The 13528-nt window shown below is 26.6% G+C and overlaps 1 protein-coding gene across 1 annotated transcript in view; it reads right to left on the bottom strand.

The window, feature by feature from the left end:
• The window catches only part of LOC111639312 (tyrosine-protein kinase Src42A-like), a 59376-nt gene that overhangs the window by 18417 nt on the left and 27431 nt on the right, over nucleotides 1-13528 (bottom strand). Inside the window, exon 3 of the mRNA XM_023385165.1 lies at nucleotides 6711-6874. Within this exon, the coding sequence (XP_023240933.1) occupies nucleotides 6711-6874 (164 nt within the window). The remainder of the gene's footprint in view (nucleotides 1-6710; nucleotides 6875-13528) is intronic.

Here is a 13528-nt window from a genome sequence, read left to right on the forward strand (position 1 = left end):
CGTCCAATGCGCCAAGTTTGGCGCATGCGCCACGGTTTGGCCACCCCTGTTCTACAGCATATGGAATAAGTGTATTAACTTACTTATTCTTTTTGAACAAATTCTATATCAACACAAATATTGCTTTAGGTCAAACCAAAATAAACAATCGAGAAGTGTGGTCTAAACTTGAAATAACATCAGAAAATAACCTCATCAAAACAAAATTTTACAATAAATTCGAAAAACAACCAAATTAAACATTCTGGAATGCTTTTAAATGTGTTATTTGAAGTTTGGAATGCTTACGTTTCTTTACAAGAGTTTTAGAAAGTGAAAAATCCTGTAAACAGAAATTTAGAAAAAAATATTTGTTAATTTTGCTTAAAATTTTGAACATTAAAGTTCAGAATGGAAATTTTTTACAGAAAATTGAGTTGATTGTAATGAAAATACTTTCAAGTTTAAATAGTCATTGAATTTAATTTAATCATAATCATATTTGTTAAAATATTAAAATACATTTTTCTGAAATTTTTTTCAGACATTTTAAAAAATAATTATAGAACTTTTCTATTTTATTTTATTTAAAATGATAAAAAATTAAGAAGAGATAAAACAATCAGAAAGAAAGAAAATTTTCTATCCCTAGTTCAAAAAATTATAGTTTATAAAGATTTAATTTCTATAATTTAATGATTTTAACATAACAGATAACACCACTTTGCTAACAAAAGATACATACACACACTACAGCCAAGTAGAATGCAACACCATGATGGACTATACATGTTGAAACAATGGAAGCTTCCTTCATGGCTAACTTGGAACAAGATATCTGACATCAAGATAAGTTAGATGTGGGCCATCTAACATTCTCTATCAGAGCAATGCATTTGAGTAAGAATTGCAGGTTTGAACCGACTAATCCAGTGTTGGTAATCTTTCAGTGTTAATACCGAACCTAAGTTATGGTATTATTCCAGGTGCAGATATGACTACAATTTTATTATATGTATTATCAAAATTGTGGACTTCAAAAATATATAATTTTGAAGTTGAATTAATTGAATTATGTTCTTACATGTGAAGCAGATACACAATACATAGATGGCAACATAGAGTGTAAACACATGCATTATAATATAAATATACAAGCAAGAGATTCATTTTTAATGTACCATGGTCTACAATAAAATATGAATTCCATTTAAATGTGTAATTAATAATTAAAATATAAATTATTACTACATTTCTATACAAATCAGAGTGCAACTGAAATCATCCAACATGCCACATTTGGCACACATGCCATAGGTTGCATAATCCTGGATTAGTCCATTGTTTTGCCAGTTTTTTTTTCTATATTTAAATTATAATTACTCCAAATTGTATAATTATCAAAATGATCAAAACAGATGATAACATACGTAGTGTTAACTTATTCTAACAGACAATATAACAGTCAATAATAATTTTAATAATTTGGTAAACATTAAAATTTGATGTAACAGATCATAATCAAGCGTATCTCCGATATGTTTATTGAGCTCTTGAAGATGCTATTAATAAAGAAATATTTTAATTTTATGGCATAATTTAACAAAACTATTAAGTTTTCTAAATAAAAATTTGACATAATAAGATTTTAGAGAATTGAAATCACCGGTGTGTGTATATATATATATATTCTTTGATAGTTATAATTCCTCATATGTTTGTTAAATTTAGGATGTAAGATAGATATCAATATTATCACAGTAAAATTCCACAAACTATATTTTGTTCTATTCTTTGATTCATAATTATTTTACAATAAGAATGTCAATTGAGAAATACAAGGAATTTACTATGAGAAAGCATTTTCAAATATAGTAAATAGAATAGAATATTTTCAAATTTAAAATCTGGTGGTTCTGGATATTTGCCAGAAATTTGATATCACTACTGTTTATATGAATCAAAATTAACTGAACAAAGAAAGCAGACCCACAAGTTACATATAAAGAATATGTACAAAAGCAATTTTAAAAAATATATTTTATAATTAAAATAATACCTATCGATTGGAAATTTAAATAACGAGTTAATCAAACTCCGCCCCCTACCGAATCAATGGTAAAAATATATTTTATAAGCAAAAACATTAAAATAAAAAGACTACATTAAAATAATACCACAAAATAAGTTTCCATTTTCAAGTGTTTGAATTATACTTGAATATAAAAATATTGTCAAAACCTAAAAAACCATCTTAATTACAAGAAAAAGTACAGAAAAATATTTTTGATCTGTAAATAAGATCTGCATCAGATCTCACTGATGTTCCAAATTGAAATGCAAGAAAACACACAATGTATTTCAAATTCCAAATATAATCAAATATATAATATATAAAAATTACACAATTCTACAAATTAGTTTTAGGCTTCTACAATAATTTGCAAATATCGTTTAAAAACAACAAAAATACTTCCACTTGTACAAAATACACAAATAACATAAAATAACGAAACTTAGTATATTTGTGTAAATCCAGATTGTCATAGAAAGATTGAAGAAAATAAAAATTGTTTGTGTGGCAATCTTTTGTGCAATTATGTAATTTTTATATTTTTGAATATATTCAAAATTTGAAAACCATGTGTTTTCTTGCATTCCAATTTTGAACACTGATGAGATCTGATGCAGATCTCAGATCAAAAATATTTATCCATATTCTTGCTTATATTAATTAAAGTTTGTTGTTGGAGATATTTAAGGTTCACTTGTGTGTTGTCAGGTCTAAAACTTTCATTCAGAAATAGACAATATGCATTTTAATTTTATATAAAAATTTTTCAGAAAATTATGCATGAAACAGACATACACCATTGATAAAGCAGACAAAAATAAAGATAAAGATAATACAGGTACTGTATATAATGATTATTATTATAATGATAATTTTTGCATGTATCTTAATTTTGCATGTAATGATATAAATCACTAATTTCAACTTAAAACATTCAAATTACATCTAAATTTATAGAAAAACAAACAATATGAAAAACACAATTAATGGACCTTTGAAAATAATTTCTGTAATTAAGGTTGTGATAGTGATATTAAATTTGTGGTAACATTGGAAGAAGATTAACACAATATGAATTCAAGTCATAAACTATAAGATTTAACATATGATGATATTAATTATTCTTTTAATAGTATAATTAAAATCAGACATAAAAATAGCTAATGAAAAGTTTAGTAAAATGTATGACTCACTTTGAATACAAATTATCTTTAATAAATTATAGCAGTATGCTTCAATACTAATTTAAAAATTCAAAATTTTTTAAAAACTGATTTACAATTAAATCAGAAAGCATTTAGATAAATACTGTTTACATTGCACAATTTGAACAAAGCATATAATAATATTTTATATTATTTATAGAAAGTTTTTCATTTAATGTAAATTTGCACTAATGTGCTTATTTTATTGAAAGATTATTATTATTATTTAAGAATATTTAAATAATGATGTTCTTTCAATAAGCACATTAATGCAAATATTTAACATCTAATCTTTTTTAAATTGTAAAGTTTATACATTTAACACCATAGTATTGAAAAAAATAAAATCAATTCATGCCACATCCATTCAATCAGCTACAGAATTACTGAAATAATTAATATATTGATATGTTTTAGCAAATAAAATACAGAATTCCCTCAAAGTGTCAAGAGTGGGCTAATTATAATATTGTAAATTACTTATAATCATCAATATAGATTCCCATTAAAAAGTTTCATTCAATTCCAACACCTTGCTGTGTAACTATTTTTATCAATGAGTTCAAATAACAAAAAGAAAACTAATTTTGTGTTATAAAAATGTTCTTAAAATTACACTTATTTTATTTACTCAAATATTCTATTGTCTTGTTATTTTAGTTTAAAACTAAAATTATATTTGAAATTTTAAGCATTTAAACGTAGCCCTGGGGAAAAAATGTCGAACGGCCTTGGTAACTTTCTACTTCATGAATTTTATATTCTAGGTTTAAATTTAACTTTAGTCATTGGAAAAGAATGAAATGTTCAGTCTAAACATAGAAATTTTTTTCATTTCTGTCTTGTTTGTAACATTTCATATTTACTTGAAAGTTTCCATTATTTACATAATATATTAACAATTATTTAATTACTTAAACTTCTGGAAAATTTAGGAATTTTAAGCTTCCAGCTAAATGCATCAGAAACTTTAAATAAATAAATAGACTAGAGTTATTTATTTTACATATAATTGTAAATGTTATGACAATGAATTCTCCCCATAATAACAATAAACATGCACTTTATAATATAATAGATCTAATCAAAATTAACAAATATAAACGCAAACAAACAAATTNATAACAGTGACAACAAAAGAGATAGTATTATATAATTATTCACTTTAAGTAAGAAAAAAATTCTCAAAATTAAAATTTATATAAATTACTGTAATCAAGTTGTGTGTGAATTTCTTTTATACCATGTTAATTTAATATCTTTTAATTTTAATTTACAATTTTATATTTAAGAATTTACATAAAATTTATTTTATTTACTGCTAGTTTATAAAATAAACATTTTTCATATCTTTTCTCCTTTTGATATATCAGTATCAGTTAAGAAATAAATTCACAAAGACTGAGGTCATATTTCACTTGTGGAGAAATTAGCTAATATAAACTATTATTATATAATTATATAATAAGAGTAAGTGCTGTAATTTTCTATTTTCAGAATATAATAAAATAAGAGTTAATTTAATATCGCTGAACTTGATGGCTTAAATTTTCTGTTTAGATCTATTCATTTCCTAAATAAAATGATAATTTACCTTCGTATTTACCATTGTACCAAGTTGTATTTCTTATTTGAATAATCTGATATGAAATAACAAAAATGCACTAAAAATATATCATGCTATTGATTAAAAAAGAGAGATAGATAGATATAAACTGTTAAATTCATATTTACCTATTACTAAATCAACACTGGTTGTTTTCTAGATTAGTAGTTTAAATCTAGATGACCAACTATCACCTTTTCCATATTTAACAATTATATTGATAATTAACTACTAACTTAATTTGTAAGATAAAAGATAAAAAAAAACTAAATTTACTAGTTGAGTGTATCTGTGTGTATTATAATTTATTTCATTTAATGAATTATATATCACTAGCCAGTATTACTCTACCTCCACTTCAGTATGCTGAAAAAAATGTTTTGAAAATTTAAGGAGAACAATCAATCAGATGAATATGCCAAATAAATTTCTTCTTGCTCTAGTGATGTTGATAGCAGAGATGAATAAAAATGGACTTAAGTAAAAATAGAGATAGGGAAATAGAACAATGCAATATTAAAACCTCAAAATATGCAAAAATGCAGATAAATATATTGCTGGATAAGAACTTTTTTATTCTATTATATTTTTTTTTATTGATAATGCTACACAACAAATTCAAATACTTTTACTTTTGACTGAGCAAAGAAATGTAATATATCTATATTTTTTATGTATTATCTAAAAATTGAAATTTTACATCTGCCAGTTTACATTACAAAGCTGTTGAAGAATTATTATAATAAATTTAAAACTTATATAAATAGTAAATATTATTATAGTTTATTTTATTTTGTTAATAATAATTAAATGGTTCCAGAAATTAAAAGAAATATTATTTATCTGTTTTTATGCAAATGCAATTTGTTTCAAAAATTCTATTTAAAATCTCTTTCAAATTAAGTGTTTTATAGACACAAAGAAGTGTTAGATATTTCAGACTTTATTTTCATTTTTTTTAGATGATATTTGATATCTAGGTTTGTAAAAAAGATGTGAAAGAAAAAATTCTTTTGTAAAAAGATTTAAAAGAATTTTATGTATAAAATTTTTGAGCAGCTCTAAAACAAGTACATCTTTTAGTTCTTACAACTTCTTGTCTTTAGTTTCTTTCAGTAATTCTCAATATAAGATTTTTTTTATTTGTTAGTTTATTTAACAAATGGCAGAATGATTGTTGAATTATTGATTGAAAGTGCCTGTTAAATATTAAAAGTGTGTTGATTACTGTGCTACATTGCAGTTTTTAAACAGATATAAAGATACAACACGGTTTCGGAATATGGTTAACTTTTAAATTAGCTTTGGAGAATACTGATGATAATATATTAAGATTGGATTGTAAAATTGAAGGGTTTTGACTTAATAATTTAATCATCCATATAGACAATCACTTTCAATTTTATATTATTAATTAAATAGGTTAGAAATGCATACTGAAAAGAATGTACTTAAAAGTAGAGCTTTTGAATATCCCTCAGATTTTGAATTTCTTGATTTTTCTCCAATCTGTTAGGGTTATCTTACTCAATCTGGTAAATATTAATTGATTAGCCAGGAATGACAGACCAGATTAATATCAAAATATTCTCATATGGTTAACAATTTATTAAGAAGCACTAAAATACATGCCTAGGAAATATCAAGATAGATGATGCATGCAACGTTTTTTATTCTCAAAATTTTCCAAAATTTAATGTATTGTTTCTAGTAGAATAATGTTCATCAAATAATGTTATGATTATTAAAATGTTTTCAATAATGTATATAGATAATAATAATAAATTAATTAATATATTAATTAAATTTCTGAACTATATACTTGCATAAACTATAAAATGATTACCTGTATGCAAGGTTTACGAAGATTAACACACAGTCCATCAGCATTTTTACTATAGTGTTCTACTAATTCTTGTAATGTTCTAAATGTTGTTCTTCGTGCTATAAAGAAACCTCCTTCATCTAACTGTCGAATGCGGTAATGTTTAACAGTATCTCCATCTCGCACTAGAAATAATTTTAAAATTATTTCTTAATTTTCAAGTAAAAAGATATCAAAATAGCAGTTTGAACAAAACATACACAAAAATATTAAGAAAAAATACAATGAGAATCAGGTATAGTTGAATAGTTTCTTACTATATTAAATAAATCTTACTAATCAGTAAAGAGTAGTGAAGTTATTATAAATTAGAGCTTTCCAATAGGGTTGGTATCAATCCTTTAAGTGTTGAAAATTTGAGTGGGGGGGTCAATTCTTTTCAAATATAAAATGTGTATTAAAAATGTACATAAGTTGTTGCTTTCAAATAAATTAAAGAATTATGTACGAGGGATATTACGCATATATATAATACATAATATTGAAAGGGGTCAATGGGAAAATGTTTCTTAAAAGAGGTCAATCCATGAAAAAAGTTGGGAATACCTTCTGTACATAGTTGTGTAAAAGTTATCTATAACTATTAATAGTATACTGGAAACTTGCATATTGAAGAATGTAAAAAATGCATGATTTTGTTTTGAGTTAATTTATCTTGTTATAAATTTTTGTTAAGAAATTATCATTTCAGGAATTTAAGTGTCTGAATGATATTAAAATATAAACAATAATGCTAACTTTAGTCATTTGTCATTTTATAAGAATCTGTTATTTAATGAACTTTGAAAATAAAGTTAAAAGTTACTTATTAATCATAATTATAAAAATTTATGTATATTATATATTAAAAACAATTTGTTTTAATCTCAATAACAGTGACAACAAAAGAGATAGTATTATATAATTATTCACTTTAAGTAAGAAAAAAATTCTCAAAATTAAAATTTATATAAATTACTGTAATCAAGTTGTGTGTGAATTTCTTTTATACCATGTTAATTTAATATCTTTTAATTTTAATTTACAATTTTATATTTAAGAATTTACATAAAATTTATTTTATTTACTGCTAGTTTATAAAATAAACATTTTTCATATCTTTTCTCCTTTTGATATATCAGTATCAGTTAAGAAATAAATTCACAAAGACTGAGGTCATATTTCACTTGTGGAGAAATTAGCTAATATAAACTATTATTATATAATTATATAATAAGAGTAAGTGCTGTAATTTTCTATTTTCAGAATATAATAAAATAAGAGTTAATTTAATATCGCTGAACTTGATGGCTTAAATTTTCTGTTTAGATCTATTCATTTCCTAAATAAAATGATAATTTACCTTCGTATTTACCATTGTACCAAGTTGTATTTCTTATTTGAATAATCTGATATGAAATAACAAAAATGCACTAAAAATATATCATGCTATTGATTAAAAAAGAGAGATAGATAGATATAAACTGTTAAATTCATATTTACCTATTACTAAATCAACACTGGTTGTTTTCTAGATTAGTAGTTTAAATCTAGATGACCAACTATCACCTTTTCCATATTTAACAATTATATTGATAATTAACTACTAACTTAATTTGTAAGATAAAAGATAAAAAAAAACTAAATTTACTAGTTGAGTGTATCTGTGTGTATTATAATTTATTTCATTTAATGAATTATATATCACTAGCCAGTATTACTCTACCTCCACTTCAGTATGCTGAAAAAAATGTTTTGAAAATTTAAGGAGAACAATCAATCAGATGAATATGCCAAATAAATTTCTTCTTGCTCTAGTGATGTTGATAGCAGAGATGAATAAAAATGGACTTAAGTAAAAATAGAGATAGGGAAATAGAACAATGCAATATTAAAACCTCAAAATATGCAAAAATGCAGATAAATATATTGCTGGATAAGAACTTTTTTATTCTATTATATTTTTTTTTATTGATAATGCTACACAACAAATTCAAATACTTTTACTTTTGACTGAGCAAAGAAATGTAATATATCTATATTTTTTATGTATTATCTAAAAATTGAAATTTTACATCTGCCAGTTTACATTACAAAGCTGTTGAAGAATTATTATAATAAATTTAAAACTTATATAAATAGTAAATATTATTATAGTTTATTTTATTTTGTTAATAATAATTAAATGGTTCCAGAAATTAAAAGAAATATTATTTATCTGTTTTTATGCAAATGCAATTTGTTTCAAAAATTCTATTTAAAATCTCTTTCAAATTAAGTGTTTTATAGACACAAAGAAGTGTTAGATATTTCAGACTTTATTTTCATTTTTTTTAGATGATATTTGATATCTAGGTTTGTAAAAAAGATGTGAAAGAAAAAATTCTTTTGTAAAAAGATTTAAAAGAATTTTATGTATAAAATTTTTGAGCAGCTCTAAAACAAGTACATCTTTTAGTTCTTACAACTTCTTGTCTTTAGTTTCTTTCAGTAATTCTCAATATAAGATTTTTTTTATTTGTTAGTTTATTTAACAAATGGCAGAATGATTGTTGAATTATTGATTGAAAGTGCCTGTTAAATATTAAAAGTTTTAAAATATTTATTTTATAAAAAGTATTTATAAATTTAAATTTAATATTAAAATTTAGAAATTTTAAACATCAAATCAACATTTCTATATATACTATAAAAAAAATTGGTAATTATTACAGAGTTTAGTTTATTTTTACTAAATAATCGTTAGATTTCTTCAAATATGTATATGGACATATTAAAATTTTAACATGTGTAATAAATTATAATTATTATTTAAATCTCAAAATATTTTATGCATGTTTGAAAATCATTCATTATGTATATTTTGCATATACTTAAATGAATTTTCAAAATCACTGTCAAACTAATCTACTCATTAAAACTTGAATAAATAGCTAAAATTTATTCAATTTAACCCTAGATAGCTGATCTTTCATCTGCTGAATGACATGAGCTGTCAAAATTGCACATGTCTTAAACTTCTGGTCAGGTGACATTTGTGACCACTTTGCTACTTTGTTTGTTGTATCAAGGATAGTACTGTGTATATTATTGCTGAGGAAAAGTCTGAATCTTAGCTATGAATATTGTATGTTTCAAGAGATTAATGTTTATTGTTAAGATAAACATTGAAACACAAAAACTTTCCTATTTCAAATAAAAATAAATTCTTAAATGAAGAAATGATTCCATTTTGTTGAGTTTAAAACTCAAAAAAGGGTGCTGTTACATATTTGATAAAATAAATAAAAATATCATGCAGCAAGAAAATCCAATAATGGTCTCTAAGCATTTTGTATAGCATGTTCAATATGACACTAGTGAATGGATGTCATATTGCTATAACAAATTAGCAAAATAAAAATACCACAAGTCATCTTTCAAAAATATACAAAAGATCTGAGCTAAGAGCTCATGAGACCATGACTGGTCCAGTTCCTGAAAGTTTCTACCTCAAAAAGCCATAATTGGGAATATTATCAATGTAAATGACACCTGAAGTTCGACAGAAAGGAAAGTGGAAGATCTGCACTTTCTGGCCAGCAAAGCTGTGGCTATGATGATATATAATAAATCTGAAGATTCTGTTTACATAAAATGTTTGGGAAGCACAAAAAAATAGGGTATGTAGAGTGTGAAACACATATCTGAACTAAAAAGACATAAATTTGATAGGGTCAGTGTCATTTTGAATTCAGAATTTTATTTTGTTATTATTAATATTGGGGCATTATGAGATGTAGTCTGGGTTAGGATTGGGCAATCTATTTGAGTGATTTATGATGACACTGGTTGTGGAGTTTGCCATCCATTGGCAATCATCATCTGTGACCAGAAAAGGTTGATCTCTGGGCTAAAAAACATAGCAGACAAGAGGCAGGTTGTTGCATTCATTTTTTTATTGCTCAAAAATGTCCTTAAATCAAGATGAAGAGACCAGTTCTTATGATTCTGTATTTTGGTATTAGCATCTATATACTCAAAGTTTTTAGTTTTGGGATAGTGATTGGTAGGATGCAGGCTATATCACTTACTAATAATCATCTGCCTTGTGTATCTGCAGAATAAGAGCCTGCATTTCCTCAAAACTGTTGCATGTACCAGACATTTGCAAAAAGTTTAATTTTCATTGTCTTGGTCACATGGTTTATGAAGACTTTCAACCTCAACACAAGAAACTGATACCCACAGACTTTATGGTCATGATCTGGTTTAATGACATTGACTCATTCTCTGCAAGCTGCAGGGTGCTCAAGCTTCAAGCTTGAACAGGGTGATCCAATCTCCAAGTGACTTGGCCAAACTGGTTTTCAACTATGAATGCACCCAATGTAGCAGTGATGCCAGATTGGGCTACAAGTAGCAGATTGGGCTACTTTTTAAGTGCCCTCGCTACAAAAATTTCAAATTGGGCGACACGCTACTTTTTGGGCTAGTGATAATTATCTTCAGGCTACAAATCTTAAAAATACGCTACTTTTTTATTTTCATATATAAAATCGCAAAACACTTATTGTATTATACAAAAGTAATAAAGTTTTATTTAATTTCATTACACTTAAGTATATAAATAAAGTTGCAACGTTTAACAAAGATTAAGATACTTTGCTTCCGTTTTCCATCAGTCGTTCGCTCCAGTAGACAATCCACAACTTCACAAGCACGGAGGCGACATTGCTTGTGAAATTGTGGATTGTCTACTACAAGCATTATGCTGTTGGAATTGCCAATTTTCTCTCCCAATAAGTGATCCAAAAGTTATTAAATTTTGATACAACAGTTCTTGATACAATGGAAAAGGATGGCCTTAAAACTGAAAAGAAAAGCCGCAGTCGCTAAGTCTCTAAGTTCAAAAAATGAATCGCTTCGCCTGCGAATGACTCGCTTTGATTTAGAGAAAATTGATGCAGATACACCGAATGTCCATATACAGGGTGTATCAGAATGACGTTTTAAAAATTTGGGGGATTGTAAAGGATGAAATTTTGAACGTTTTGGTATAAGGAACCTATAATCGGAAATTTGAACTAAAGTGTCTACAGCGGTAGGAAGTGCTTGACCGCCCTTCACTTTGGTAGCTACCCTTCCATCCATTGACGTCATGTTATTGCTGCGGATGAAAGACTGTAAACACACAACTACAGTGGTCTAACTGAGCCTGTGTACAGGACGTTGTGTACTCAGTGCTTGTCGTTCTTCAGGTCACCCCTTGCATCCACTGGTGTTGTGATGTAAACACACAGCTAGTCAACGTGAGTCCCTTGTGTACGCAACACTTGTAGGAACAGTTCATAAGGTTACGGAGTGCATCTTTACAGCATTTAATACCATCAGAGGGGAGCGTGGCATCTTACGGAGAGTCGGACAAAACATGGTTCGTCGTTGCACATTATGTAACGAAGTTGGTGGTCGTCACACTGAACATTTACTCTAAAGTAGTGCAGCCACTGATTCGATGTACAGTTTGATTGTACTCTACTGTTTTGTCAATAAAACTTGTCATAAATACTGTATTCTGCTGTTTCATTCAGCATACCGACCTCATAGAACGTGCAAAGTGCAGTGGAAACTTTATACGTATCTCATTTCCGGCTGTAGGTTCCTTATATCAAAACGTTCAAAATTTCATCCTTTACAATCCCCAAATTTTTAAAACGTCATTCTGATACACCCTGTGTATGTATATACATATATTACAAACTTATTTCATTAGTAAAAGTGCATAGTTGCAAAATAATTCATTTTTATTGTTTGGGCTACAAGCAGTTCAAATCCGCTACTTTTGGAGCACAACCACGCTACTTTTTAACCTTCAGATCCGGCAACACTGCAATGTAGTAGGGGGTAATTAAATAAAAAGTGTAGTGCATTAGACTACTCTTTAGTATCATCATACTTTAGTAAACTAGGGCTAAATAAAAAAAATTAAAAGTTACCAGATAATGAGTAATCATTTCGTCTGCTTTCACTATCTCGAATTAAGAAAGCACCATGTTCATTTTCAGGCAAAAGAAGCTTTTTCTCAGCTTCTATCCTTTTAATTTTTCCAAAATACCATCTGAAAAAATATAAAATTGTTTCATTAATAAATACACTTATAGCAAATTTCTAAAATTTTATCAAAATGGAATGCTAATAAAAAGTTGTTTATAAAGAATTTTATATAACATCAACTATATTTAAAAAATTAATGGTTTATATTTAACTTTTCAACTAGTTTTGAGAGCAAGACATTGTGGCCGTCGGCCATGATATGGTATATTCTGTATATTTTATATTGAATTAGTCTTAGATTTTCTTTGTTTCTTTGTCTAAATCTTTCTAGAACTTTCTTTGTCTAACTCTTTTTGCCCTTGGGGGAGGATTACCTTTCCCTGGATAAGGAGAACAAAGAGAGAGGGAGTGAGGCCCTGAAGCAAAATGGACAGAAAGGGTAAGAGTCTGAGTTGAGATCCCGAAGAGGTAGGAGGTGAAAAAGTGAGTGCTCCTACAGGGAAGAGGTGATCTAAAACGAGAAAGTGCAGAGAGAGATCATCGAGGGAAGATGACTCAGTCCAAAAGAAAAAGACTGTAGACGAAAGGTCTACAAGGAAAAGGTGATCTAAAACAAAAAAGTGCAGAGAGAGATCATCAAGGGAAGACGACTTAGTTTGAAGTTGTTCCCCACCAAAGGGCTCATCGCAAGAAACCCGGGTATTTCTACTACTTTCCTTATCTATCCTTATATCTTCTATTCTTCCATTTTTAGTTTTAAGTTAGTA

The sequence above is a fragment of the Centruroides sculpturatus genome, unplaced genomic scaffold, assembly GCF_000671375.1.
Source record: "Centruroides sculpturatus isolate CEXI.00-Female unplaced genomic scaffold, Cexi_2.0 scaffold1174, whole genome shotgun sequence".
Classification (NCBI taxonomy): Eukaryota; Metazoa; Arthropoda; class Arachnida; order Scorpiones; family Buthidae; genus Centruroides; species Centruroides sculpturatus.